The sequence below is a fragment of the Hylobates moloch genome, unplaced genomic scaffold (assembly GCF_009828535.3).
Source record: "Hylobates moloch isolate HMO894 unplaced genomic scaffold, HMol_V3 SCAFFOLD_18, whole genome shotgun sequence".
Lineage (NCBI taxonomy): Eukaryota > Metazoa > Chordata > Mammalia > Primates > Hylobatidae > Hylobates > Hylobates moloch.
In genome coordinates this window covers 1270232-1284333 of record NW_026652293.1, presented here as the reverse complement: position 1 = coordinate 1284333, position 14102 = coordinate 1270232, and the positions used below count along the sequence as shown (strand labels likewise).

Sequence of the window (14102 nt, the reverse complement as noted above, 5' to 3'; positions counted from 1 at the left end):
ACTATATTGTCCAGGCTGCACGACTAACTTTATTTTTAATTTAATTTTCTCCATCTGTACCCTGAATGAACATGGACAACTAACTTTAATACACCAAAAAGCAAACAAACAAACAAAAAAGAAACACCATAACAATGGGAGCTCCCTGAGGGACAGCTCTACACACAATCCATCTTCATTAGCCCTGAGGCCTGGCGCATAGTAGGTACCACTTAACTCACCTTCATTGGGCATCTATCTTGGGCTGGACCCTGTGTCACAGAGAATTAGACATGGTTACCTGCCCTCAAGCCTCTGCTCAATATCAAGTGGTGAGACAGCTATGGAAATAATGATGATATAAGGTAAGTAGTGGAGTTGTGGAACCATAGGCAACGGAATAATTAATTCAGCCTTGGGGGCTGGAGGTGACTGAGATATGCTAGGCCTTGAACAATGACTTTGAAAAGCAGAGAAGTTGGAAGGGAGGGGCACTTAGAAGGGACGAAGAGCCTTCCACTCCAACGAGCAGCAAGTACAAAAGGACAGAAAAGATAAAAAAAAAATGTCAAATGTTTCAGTTTAGTTGGGACATGGAATACTAGAAAGAGTGTGCATTGACTTAATCTTGACTGTCTCCTAGACATGGGCATAAATCAAGGGTCTGAAATAGTAGGGTCACCTCTTATGTAGTTGTGCAGGGGTTCCTAAGGTTAGCACATGAGGGGAAATGACATGCAATCAAAATTAGATTTGATGATATCCCCTAAATTGGAGGTTAGCAAACTTTTTCTTAAAGCATTAGATATGAAATATTTTAAGAGTTCTGGACAATGGTCTCTGTCAAAATTAACTACTCAACTCTGCCACTGTAGTGTGAAAACAGCCATAAGTAGTACATAAACAAATAGGCAGGGCTGTGTTCCAATGGCTGCAGTTTGCTGACTCCTCCCTTAAACCATTAGTAAAATACAGCATGCATGGCTTTGTGTACTGTTGAGAGTAATTCTTATGTATGCTAAGTTTGAGATGAAGGGTTACACTAAAGAAGAGAACCAAAAAAAAAAAAAAAAAAGGATGTACGCAAATGTCTGGGTGTCTGGGCATCCCATATTCTACATTTAAGAAAACAAACAAATCCCTCACTGTGAATGAGAATTAGATGGAAAATCTGGAGCATTCTAATCTGTTTAATGTGTTAATACATGTAAACAGATTGTTGTGGGGAGTGAATAGTGGAGTATGTTTTAGCAGTGTTAAGTTTCTTACAGTCAACAAGTAACATAAATGGTGCATAACTTAACTGAACAAATAATAAAACAAAAAACCTATCCCGGCTGGGCACGGTGGCTCACGCCTATAATCCCAGCACTGTGGGAGGCCAAGGCAGGTGGATCGCCTGAGGTCAAGAGTTCGAGACCAGCCTGACCAATAAGGTGAAACCCCGTCTCTACTGAAAATATAAAAATTAGCTGGGCATGGTGGTGTGCACCTGTAGTCCCAGCTACTCGGGAGGCTGAGGCAGAATTGCTTGAACCCAGGAAGTGGAGGCTGCAGTGAGCCGAGATAGCACCACTGCACTCCAGCCTGGGCGACAGAGCGACATTCCATCTCAAAACAAAAAACAAAAAACAAACCTATCCCATAATCTCCCAGCAGATATTCTCTCCTTTGTTAAGACCCAACAAGCTCAAACAGGTGACTCCCTAGGTATCAGACTACATCTATTTCAAAACACAGAAAAGACAGAGAGAGGGTGGGAATTTGTTATTGTTGTTATAGGAGCAATATCCTAAAATGTCAGACTTTCTCAAGATGCAGTATAACCCAGTGGTTAAGAGCAAGGACCTGGCTCTAACACCTTAGCTGGGTAAGGTTTCTTCACCTCTCTGAAACTATTTTATTATCCAGAAAAACAGAAACAAGACAACCTATTTCAGAAGGCCACTGTGAAGATTAAATAACACTTAACCCAAAGCAGGTATTCAGTACAATAGTGTCCCCTTATCCATGGTTTTGCTTTCCACAGTTTCAGTTACCAGTGGTCAACCATGGTCTGAAAATATTAAATGAAAACTTCCAGAAATAAACAACCTGCAAGTTTTAAATTATGCACTGAGTAGCAGATGATGAAATCACAGGCTCTGCTCCTTTGTCCAGCACATCCACGCTGTAGATGATACCCACCTGTGCGTTAGTATCCATCTCAATGATCAGATTGACTGTCATGGTATCACAGTCCCTGTATTAAGTAACACTCATTTTACTTAATAAGGACCCCAAAGCACAAGAGTACTGATGCTGGCAATTCGGATATGCCAAACAGAAGCTATAAACCACCTCCTTTAAGTAAAAAGGTGAAACTTCTCAACTTAATTAGAAGAAAAATTGTATGCTGAGGTTGCTAAGATCTATGGTAAGAGCAACCTTCTATCTGTGAAATTACAAAGAAGGAAAAAGAAATTCATGCTAGTTTTGCTGTTGCTGATGTACCTCAAACTGCAAAAATTATGGCCACAGTGTGTGGTAAGCGCTTTAGCTAAGATAGAAAAGGCATTATATTTGTGGGTGGAAGATACAAACAGAAATGTGTTCTGACTGATGGCAATTGGGTTTAGAACTATTTGAGATTTCAAGCATCCACCATGGATCCTGGAATACATCTGCTTCAGGTAAGTGGAGACAACTGTATATGTTACTGAGACCAACACATGCACATGAGAGAGCTGACTGAACTGGGGTGGCCTGACTCCAGAGCCTGGTCTCCTCCGTCACACTGCTTTACCAAAGTAGAAAGAAAATGAACAAATTCCTTCAGGTAAAGCACCCCAAGAAAGGTTCCCAACAAGCTTCACAGGATTAGTGGATTTAACAGGACCATAAAAACCTAAGGTTTGAGAACTCACCTTGACGGCCTGGAGTAAAGCCTCATTCTGATTCCTCTCCTTCTTTTCTTTCAAGTTAGCTTTCCTCACATCCCTCTGTTCAATTCGCTAAAAATGAAATTTAGAGGCATCAGCTCTAGAGACCTGGCTTCCTCTTCTATTGCACTAGCCTGCTCCTCAATTACTGTCTCTGGTCTCTATCCAACCCAAGCTCCTGTGTTAAGGAATACCAGTGGCCAGATTCAGTTCAATAAACATTTACAAAGTACATGCCTAGATGTCAGACCCCATGGCAGCAGCAGTTTAAATTTACTTCCGGTATGTACCCAAGGAACTCACAGTCTACTGAGGGGTTGAGGGGTACAGACAAGTAAAGAGCCAGTGTAACAGGTCGATTATGTACTACTCTGGTGGTGTGATCCGAGTGCTATGAAACACAGCCTGGGTGACAGAAACCCTGTCTCTATAGATTTTTTTTTTTTAAAGTATAACCACCCTAGTGGGTACGCAATGGTATCTTACTATGGTTTTTATTTGCATTTCCTAATTATTAATGATGTTGAACATCTTTTCATGTGCTTTTTGGCCATTTGTGTGTCTTTGGAGAAATGTCTATTCATATCCTTTGCTCATTTAAAAAACTGAGTTACCTGTCTTATTGAGATGGTAAGAGTTGTTTATATATCGTAGATAAAAGTCCCTTACGACTTACAAATATTGTCTTCCATTCTGTAGGCTTTTTCATCTTTTTTTTTTTTTTTTTGTAGAGACAAGGTCTCACTTTGTTGCCCAGGTTGGTCTCGAATTCCTGGCCTCAAGTGGTCCTCCTGCTCTGGCCTCCCAAAATGCTAGGATTACAGGTGTGAGCCACTGCATCTGGCCCCTTTTCACTTTTTTCTTCACATTTATCTTAACCTTTTCATTTTTTTGATGGTATCCTTTGAAGCAAAAAGTTTTTACTTTTGATGAAGTGCAATCGATCTACTTTTCCTTTTTTTGTTAGTGCATTGTGTCATATCCAAGTTCATGAAGATTTATATCTATGTTTCCTTTTAAGAGTTGTATAGTCTTAGCTCTTACATTTAGGTATTTGATCCACTTTGGGTAACTTTTTTATATAGTATGAGGTAAAGTTCTAGCTTCATTCTCCCACATGTGAATATCCAGTTGTCCCACTATCATTTGTTGAAAAGATTACCTCCCTACTGAATGGTCTTGGCACATTTGTTGAAAATAAATTCCCCATAAATGTGAGGGCTTATTTCTGAGCTCTCAATTTTATTACATTGACCTATATGTCTATTCTTACGCCAGTACCACAATGCCTTGATTACTGTAGCTCTGTCATATGTTTTGAAATTGGGAAGTGTGAGTCTTCCAATTCTGTTTTTTTTTGTCTTTCATGATTGTTGGTTATTCAGAGTCCTTTGAATTTCTGTGTGAATATTATGATCAGCCTGTCCATTTCTGCAGAGAAGCCAGTTGGACTTTTGATAGATTGCACTGAAATTAGCCAGATGTGGCATCACATGCCTATAGTCCCAGTTGCTTGGGAGACTGAGGCAGGAGGGCTGCTTGAGCCCAGGAGTTTGAGGCTGCAGTGAGCCATGATCATGCCACTGCACTCCAGCTTGAATATTAGAGCAAGTTCATGTCTCAAAAAAGAAAATTACACTAAATTGATACACTAATTTTGGGAGTATTGCCATCTAACAATATTAAGATCTAATCTATGAACATGGGATGTCTTCCTATTTACTTAGGTCTTCTTTAATTTCTTTCAACAATGTTTTTTGTATTTTTAGAGTATAAGTTTTAGCTACTTTTGTTAAATGTACTCCTAAGTATTTTTTGATGCTGTTTAAAATTGAATTGTTTTCTTAAGTTCATTTTCAGAGTGTTCATTAAAAATCTATAGAATACAAATGATTTTTGTGTACTGGTGATGTTGTTTCCAACAAGCTTGCTGAACTTATTAGTTCCAAGAGTTTTTTAGTGGATCCCTTAGGATTTTCTATATACAAGGTCATGTTGTCTGCATATAGATGGTTTTACTACTACTTCTCTTCCACTCTTTCATTTTTGAAGAATAGATTTCTAAATATAGAATTCTTACAGTCTTTTTCTTTTAGCTCTTTGAATATGTCATTTACCTGCCTTTTGGCCTTCATGGCTTCTGATGAGAAAGCTGTTAATTTTCCTTGGATTTTTTGTACATGAAGAGTCATTTTTCTCTTGCTGCTTTTAAGGTTCTCTTCTTTGTTTTTCAACAGTTTGATTATAATGTGTTTAGGTAGAGATCACTTTAAGTTTATCCCACTTATAGTTTGTTAAACTTTTTGAATGTATACATTAGTGTTTTTCACCAAATTTGGGAAGTTTTTGGCCAATATTTCCCCAAGTATTCTTTTGCCCATTTCTCTCTCTCTCCTCTCCTTCTAGGACCCGCACTATGCCTTTGCTGGTATGCTTGATGGCATTGTACAAGTCTCTCTTCATCCTTATTCTTTTCTCATTCTGTTCTTCAGACTGGATAATCTTAACTGATACATCTTAAGTGTGGTGATTCTTATTACTGCCTGCTCAAATGTGCTGTTGAGCCCCTCTAGTGAATTTTTCATTTCAGTTATTGTACTTTTCAACTACAGAACTTCTGTTAAGTTCCTTTTAGTAACTTCTCTTTGTTGATATTCTCTATTTGGAAAGATATCATTCTCATACTTTTTTTAGTTCTTTAGACACTATTTCCTTTCATTCTGAGAAGATATTTAAATTAGCTGGTTTAAAGTCTTTGTCTAGTAAGTCCCACATCTAGGCTTCCTCTAGTTAATGACCAGACAGTAAGTCTTCCAATCTTTGTCAAGAGGCTTTGTGTACATGTTGAAGCACACTTTTAGCATTCACCCAAGCAGTTTACAATTCTACCTTAGCCTTCACTTCCTTCTTGCAGAGACTCTGAGAGCTTAGGGTCTTCTCAGGTCTTTCCTGAGCACATGTATAGCCCTGGGCACATGTGTGACCATCCAGATCTCCAGGAATACTGGAGCTTTTTGGAGCCCCCATAGAATTTCATTCCCCCAGTTTTTCCTTTTAAGCTTTATGATGCACCTATTGTTTGCTCCAGTATTATCCACTGCTTCAGCTTCTACAGTCTTTAACAATTGCCTCTAATTGTTTTTTGACAAATTCTCTCCCACCTTTTCATTCCCTCTATTTTCTGGCCCTATGTAAAAAAGCTTTTTATACTGGGTAAGCTCCAAGTCAGGTCATATAAAAATAGGCCTGTGAGCGGGGTCTTCCAGGGATCTACCAGATGGTCAAATCATGACAGTTCTCTGGGGAAAGGGCTTTGAAAGAGCTCCAACCCTGTTCTGCCTCCTCTGGTGGCTGCAGGCTGTTTATTTTCACCATCTCTGTGGGCTACTGGCTTTCAAGGCTACTGCGGAACTGGAGAGGAGGGAGATGAGAATAGAGCAAGTTAAAATGTCACAAAGCTTGCTGTTCTTACTGAGGTTCCATCATTTTTCTTGAATAAACATGCTCCAGATTGCTGCAAACCTCTGGTTCATTTCCAGAGTCCTAGAAAAGTTAATTCTGATCATTTTTGCCAGTTTCCTCATTGATTTTATGGAGGAGAAAAATTTTAAGGGTCTTTAGTCTACCACTGTGACTGACACTACCCCTCTCTATTTTTTAAATACTGGTTTTATTAATTACTGAGATAGTTGATATTTCCACCTATTTATTGATTTGTCTCTTCCTTCTTTGTCAAGTTTTGCGTCATGCATTTTGAAGCTGTTAGTAGGTGCCTACACATTTAGAATTGTTAAATATTCTTATAAGCTGGTCCTTTTATCATTTAAAAAAATGCTTCAATGGCTGGGCACAGTGGCTCATGCCTGTAATTCTAGCACTTTGGAAGGCTAAGGCAGGAGGATTAAAGCCCAGGAGTTTGGGACTAGCCTGGGCAACACAGTGAAACCTCAACTCTACAAATTTACAAATTAAAAAAAAAAAAATTAGCCTGGCATGGTGGTGCACGCCTGTAGTTCCAGCTACTCAGGAGATTGAGGCAGGAGGATCAGTTGATCCCAGGAGATCAAGGCTGCAGTAAGCCATGATCATGCCACTGCACTCCAGCCTGGGCAACAGAACAAGACTCTGTCTCAAAAAAAAAAGCTTCACTTCATCTCTGGTAACACTTGCTGCCTTGAAGTCTACTCTGTCTGATATTAAAATAGCCACGAGTCTGTTGGCTATATGCCAAGCACATAGGAACCCAGAATCAGCTTGTACTCAGAAACGGGGGAATAATTCAGCTATTCAGCAAGCAATGTCACCTAGACCTAATATCAGGCTTCTGGGCCTTGAAATCTCCCTTTAATTGTGACTGTCCCCAGTAGCCCTCTAGACATTCATTCCTGTATATACCACTTTCAGAAATTCTGGCCACACCCAATTACCTAGGCTCAGAATTCTGTTATTGAGCCATGTGGATCCATAGAAATCTACCTTTTCTACCATTTCATATGACCAGAATGACCTCTGGTCATTGCTGATGATATGTGACATTTCTGGCACATAATAGCTAAAATGATGATTAAAAACAGTAATAATAACAGAATACCATACTACCCAAAATAATATCCAACATTTAAATAGCACTACTGTGTGTATGCTCCAGGTGTTATTTAAAAACATTACTTATGTTAAACCATCTAAACTATATAATAGCCCTATAAGGTAGTATTTTAATTCTCCTTCTACTAGTGAGGTAGCTAAAGCACAAAGAGATCAGCAAGTTGTCCAAGTCACACAACTGTCGTGAAGGGAGTCTTCGAATTTAGGCAGTGGCTCCAGAGTCTAAGCTCTTAGCCACTGTGCAATACTGCCTTACAAGCCTGTTAATAGAAAGCCAGAACTAGTCTTAAGGTCTCTTAATTCCTGGTTTAGGTCTCTCCTCATGGCTTATGCTATGGAATGGGAGTATATAATATACACTGGGAGTCTTTAGCTGGCCCTGAACATGTGACATTGTTATGTGACTGTATATAGTAATGGTATCTAATTTTGCCCTGGACAAGACGTATCTCCATTCAGATTGATGGGGATACATTCTGAAAAATGCGCAATCATTGTTGTACAAGCATCATGGAATGTACTTACACAAACTGAGATGGTATAGCCTGCTACATACCTAGATTATATGGTACAGCCTATTGCACCCAGGCTACAAACCTGTAAAGCACATAACTACACTGAATACTGTAGGCAACTGTAACACAATGGTAAGTATCTGTAGCTAAACACATCTAAACACAGAAAAAGTACAGTTAAAATATGGCATTATGATCTTATGGGACCACTGTAATATATACGGAGTTCCATCATTGAATGAAACACTGTCATGTGGCACATGACTGTACTACCACTATACACACCATCTATCCTTGCTTACCTCTATATCACACTATCACTGTTTACTTGTCTGTGTCCTCCACAGTTCCAGGAGTAGGGACTAGTTTGGGGTTTTGTTTTTAAAAAGTTTACAATGACTTGAGAGACACAATCTTGGGAATGCTAATTAATGCTAATTAGCAAATGCTAATTGGTTGCTGACAGTCACCAACCTTCAGCTTGTCTGCTTTAGCCCTCATTTCCAGAAGCTTCTTCTCTTTGGCATCTATTTGCAGTCCCTCATCACACCAGTTCACGGCCTCGGCAAAGTGTTTCAGTTCCAGATGGCATAAGGCACCTGCAGAACCCAGAACCCTTAGGATTCAAGAACAACATGCATGGAAAGAGCCTGCTTTGGGCAAGATCTCCCACCCCCACCAACTACCAGCCGGTACCCTGAAGGCAAAATGGAGGATAATGCCCCTTATACTGCAGTCCCCAGACAAGGAAGAATATTTTTTGTGTCCTAAATCAGAAAAATCCCTAAGGTCCAGTTAGTTCAAAACTCCTGTAAGTCTTCCTGGTATTAAGGGCTCTTAAAGTAGGAAAAGCTGTAACTTAGTGGCAAACCAGATAGATCAAGGCTAGAAATCTGGCTGTGTCATTTACCAACTAGACCTTAGACAAAGGACCAAGCATATCCAAGCTTTAGGTTCCTCATCTGCAAACAGGAAGGATAAAGTCCATCCCAGATGATTTTTTAAATGGATGGAAAAAGCAGAATTTGCTTCAGCTATTCATCAAGGCAGTGGCAAGGCCAAAGACATTAGGTGTCTCCTAATTTTGTTCTTTATGGCTACCAGTTTAAGCTGCCTCTCCATCAAAAAAAAAAAAAAATTAATGTTATCATGTACATTTTTCTCCAGTTATCCTCTTTAGGTTTTCCACAGAATTTCAAAATATAAGCATTGTAAGGGCTTAGATGCCAAGAGATTCTAACCCCATCTTCTAGAGATGAGCAAACTGATATTCAAAGTGGGTGTCTTGCCAAGGTCACATTGTAAGTTAAACCAACAACTGAATCAAGGATTACACACTTCTAGGCTGAGGCAAATTCCACAGGATTACCTAGGTTCAATTTATCAGCCAATCTTTGTTCAGTACCTTCTTTTCCTACAGCTGAGGGACATGGATCTGCCTACTGCCCTTAACCATGAACATTTAAAGAGGCATAATTTTGAGAAAGCATTTTAAGCTGGTCCATGGGGATGCAGGGAAGATTAATATGTGATGAATAAATTAAAGTTTGCAAAGCACCTATGAGCTTCTCAAAGAAAAGGTGAAGTATAAAAGTAATAAAAGCATTATTATTACGTAGAAAGGTCAGACTACAAGAGAAAACATAATCTGAGAATATCTCAGCACCAGAGTCATCAGCAAAGGTCCCATAACTTATCTTTTAATTAACATTAACATGGCATTTGAAGACCTTGCCTTTCAATCAGCTAATTTGGAAAAAAAAATCAGAATATGGCTTTGCAACTGCTTTGTTTTAATTAATTTTATTTTTTATTACTTTAAAATGAGGGGCTTCTATTTCTCTACAAATTCTTATTACGTAAAGGGTTAAGTCATTCTCTGAGGAATTCTTTTAAAAGTGTCATGTTGCTGTTGATAAGGAACAGGAACTTAATACCCAGACTGCAAAAATAAGATGACTTTATTAGTATCCTAGCACCTTCATATCAAAGCTTTAAATGTCATACTATAGTTCTACAAGACTTACCTCTTATTATTGCTTTGAGGTGGCAGGGTTTTAGCTTTCTGGCAGCTGTCACATCATTGAGAGCAGAACGAAAATTGCCTAACAAAACACCGTTTAGTAAAAGAGAGAAGTTTTGAGATCAAAATGTTTCCAAAATTTTATATGTAGTGACAAAGACACTCTTGTACAACCTTGGGGAAATACAAATGACAGCAACTGTTTTTTTGAAAAAATATGGTTGTACTTGTCAAGAGCCTTAGAAATGTCTATAACAGGCAGTCTACAGAACTGTAAATGGCTAGTAAGCACATGAAAACATGTTCCACATCACTAATGATTAGGAAATTAAGATTAAGAAATCGCTAAAAGTTAGACAAATAATATCTATATTAGAAAAGATATGAAAAAGGGGTACTCTCAGGGTAAATTAGAAAGCAAATTAGCATGTATTTTGTACATATACTTTGACACAACAATTTTCTTCTGGAAAATTATCAAAAATACTTGAACAAATGTGCAGGGATAAATGTAAAAGCATGTTAACTACAGCATTACTTTAATTGTGAAAAGCTGGAGATAACTCAGATATCCTCAATTTGGTAATGATTACGTGAATTATGGTAAATCCATACTATTGAATACTATGCAGCCATTAAAAAGAATGAGATAGATCCTCATGTAAGAAACATGGGAGGATGTCTGTTCTATATTGTTTCACGTGGTGGTTCTATGAGTATAGAGGAAGCCTATTTAAAAAAAAACAAAAAACCAAACTAAATATCTAGACACACGTATGTATTTGTAAGTGCATTAAAAAAAAAAGAAGTATGCAATCACACACCTATCAGTTATCTAAACTAGGAAGCCATGAGGTATACTTTAACTTTCTGGAGTATACTGTAATTATTACTTAATGGTTTAGTATTTACCTAAATCTCTAGCCCAGGGGTCAGCAAAATATTTTGTAAAGGGCCAGATGAATATTTTAGGTGTTGCAGGCCGCATGTGGTCTACTGCACATTCTTCTTCATTTTATTACAATTCTTGAAAAATGTAAGAAACCTCTGGGGAGGTGGCTCACTCCTGCAATCCCAGCACTATGGGAGACCGAGGTGAGAGGATTGCTTAAGACCAGGAGTTCAAGACCAGCCTGGGCAGTATAGCAAGACTCTCTACAAAAAAATTTTTTAAAATTAGCTGGGCATGGTGGTACATGCCTATAGTTCTACCTACTCGGGAGGCAGAAGTGAGAGAATTGCTTGAGCCCAGGAGTCTAAGATTGCACTAAGCTTTGATCACGGCTAGTACACTCCAGCCTGAACAGAGTAAGACCCTGTCTCTTTAAAAAAAAAAAAAAAAAGTATGGAACATTTTTAGTTCCTGGCAACCCAAGGGGCCTGGGGTAGACTCTGAGTCCTAGTTTGCCAAATCCTGCTTTAGCCTAATGAATAATCAGAATTATCAGAAAAATATTATGACTTTATTTATTTTTGCATTATTTATAAAAACCAAAAAACAGTCTATATACTCAACAATAGTAGACTAATAAAGCAAACAGTATAAATAGTGGCATGTCCATATGATGCAACTTTAGCTATTGAAATAACATTCAGAAATGATTTTTAATGACGGTGAAATTTTTTGTTATAAAATTAAGTGAAAAAACTGAATATCAAACTGGAAGAACAGCAGGATCTCAACCATGGAAAAAAATGCACATGAAAGTGATCCAAGGACTTTTAAAGGAGGCAGATTGAACACATACACTTAACTCAATCCCCACTCTCCCTCCCATAAAGACAAAGAAAATGAGAAGAACACAGAACACATTCTGAAAGCTGGAAAACAAAGGGACAAGTAACTGATATATCAGGCTTAAGGAAACTGAATTCTAAACCAGCAGAGGGAAAGCACAAAAGCTACCAAGCTGTACTGCAGAAACTACAAAGTACTCAGGACTCAGGAACTGATGGCGCCAGGTACCTCTGGAAGTGGGGGTGAAGGTGGGTTGAAAATCTACTTAAGAAGCAGTCAGAGTCCCATATTCCTTACCTCTCTGCTGCACCAGTGACCTACTCCTCCTCTGTTCCTCCAGGTGGAGGACTGGAGGTTTAGCCTAGCAGACAATAAAACAGTGGGTCTTTGGATTGGAACCCCCAGGCACAAAGGTGATTCAGTAAAGGAAATATTAAAGATTGAGCCCTTGGTCCTCTTCTCCTACTTGGTTCCCAAAGTACCAGCAGCCAGGATTTCCAAAAAGAGAAAAAAGAGTAAAAAAGAAAAAGAAAAATATCAAAGAATCTAGGAAAATTTCCTAGAAACATGAGTTTCCAGACTGAAAAGTTCCACTGAGTACCCAACACAAGGCACAATGTTATGAAATTTCAGCATACCAGCCCCAGAGTCCTAGGTCCTCTCTGAATTCTGTGATAACAAACAGAGGTCTAGGCTGGGTGCAGTGGCTCACGCCAGTAATACCAGCACTTTGGGAGACCAAGGCAGGTGGATCGCTTGAGCTCAGGAGTTCAAGGCCAGCCTGGGCAACATAGCGAGACCCCTGTCTCAATTAAAAAAATAAATCATTAAAAAAAAAAACCCACAGGTCTAACATAACCAAGACTAGTCACCAGCAATACTACTTAAATAATCATTTCCCAAATTTACAGCTACAGAATCTGCGTGATGTTAGTATTACCTGAAGAGGAAGCTTACAAAATTTGAGAAACCCAGGGTAAACTTATTTTCTTGCAGGCTATCTCAGTGTCTTTAACATGTTAATGTGTACTGTAAATCTCTAAGAAGCAGCAGTTTCCAAACTTCCTCAATCTCCTGGGTGCGGTGGCTCACACCTGTAATTCCAATACTTTGGGAGGCTGAGGCAGATGGATCACTTGAGCCCGAGTTCGAGATCAGCCCGGGCAACATGGCAAAATCCTGTCTCTACAAAGAATGTAATAAAGTAAAAAATATGAAAAAATAAAAGAGTTAAAATTCCTCATCCAAACAACTTTTTAGAAACAGGGCCTGGCTTTGTCACCCAGGCTGGAGTGCAGTGGTGTGATTATGGCTCCCTGTAGCCTTGAGCAATCCTCCTGCCTCGGCCTCCCAAGTAGCTAGGACTACAGGCAGGCACCACCATGCCCAGCTAACTTTTTTGTAGAGACAGGGTCTCACTATGTTGCCAGGTTGGTCTTGAACTTCTGGCCTCAGGCGATCCTCCTGTCTCAGCCTCCCAAAGTGCTTGGATTACAGGTGTGAGCCACTGCACCCAACCAAAAAATATTTTTACCTCAAAGGTTCCACAGAACGCTCTGAAATATTCTCCCTTAGATTAAAATAGCTTATCTCACCTAAAGATCTCTACTGCCTTAATCCTGCTGGCATCCTTGAAAAGAGGATAAAAGGTCAGTAAAACACATTTTTTGAGAGAGTAGAAGCCCTTGGGCTCAAAAATCTCAGAACATACTGCCCCATACATCCAACACCTTACTTGAGTGACCAGGTCACTTTTTGGGTTCAGATAGTAAGAATTACACAAGCCATCCTGTTTCTCTTTTCATCAGGTCAACTTGGAAGACCAGAGTTCAATCAGAGTAAACTATCCTTAGTCTAGGTTTCTGTGATAACAGCCCCTCATCCTCTGATGTTCTCAGACCTCCACTAACCATCATGATGGCTTGTATCATAAGTTTATTCTTCAGAAAGCACTTATAAATTACCCAGATAGTACTGTGCTGCTGCCCGGTTGGTATAAAGGACAGCATTCAAATCAGGATCTGCACATTTCTTCTTTAATCCTTCAGTGTACGAAATTACAGCTTTCTTGTAGTCTTTTTCTTTAAAGTAATCATTGCCCTCATCTTTATAGGTCTTGGCCTGTTCTGCAAAGAAGAGGAAAAATAATCACTATTGCCTACTTTTTAAAAGGCTCATTAAAAATAGATTCTAAATCATGTAATAATGTACTATATGGCCGGGCACGGTGGCTCACGCTTGTAATCCCAGCACTTTGGGAGGCCAAGGCGGGCGGATCACGAGGTCAGGAGATCGAGACCACGGTGAAACCCCGTCTCTAC

General features: G+C 39.2%; 1 protein-coding gene across 2 annotated transcripts in view; it reads right to left on the bottom strand.

Annotated features, from left to right (window-relative positions):
- Window positions 1-14102, bottom strand: part of TTC4 (tetratricopeptide repeat domain 4) — a 28029-nt gene that overhangs the window by 11291 nt on the left and 2636 nt on the right. For both annotated transcript variants that reach the window (XM_058430618.1, XM_032137682.2), the window contains exons 3-6: window positions 13746-13907; window positions 10048-10125; window positions 8495-8619; window positions 2886-2972 (exon numbers count right to left, since the gene is read on the bottom strand). In XM_058430618.1, coding sequence (XP_058286601.1) covers window positions 2886-2972; window positions 8495-8619; window positions 10048-10125; window positions 13746-13907 — 452 coding nt within the window. The remainder of the gene's footprint in view (window positions 1-2885; window positions 2973-8494; window positions 8620-10047; window positions 10126-13745; window positions 13908-14102) is intronic.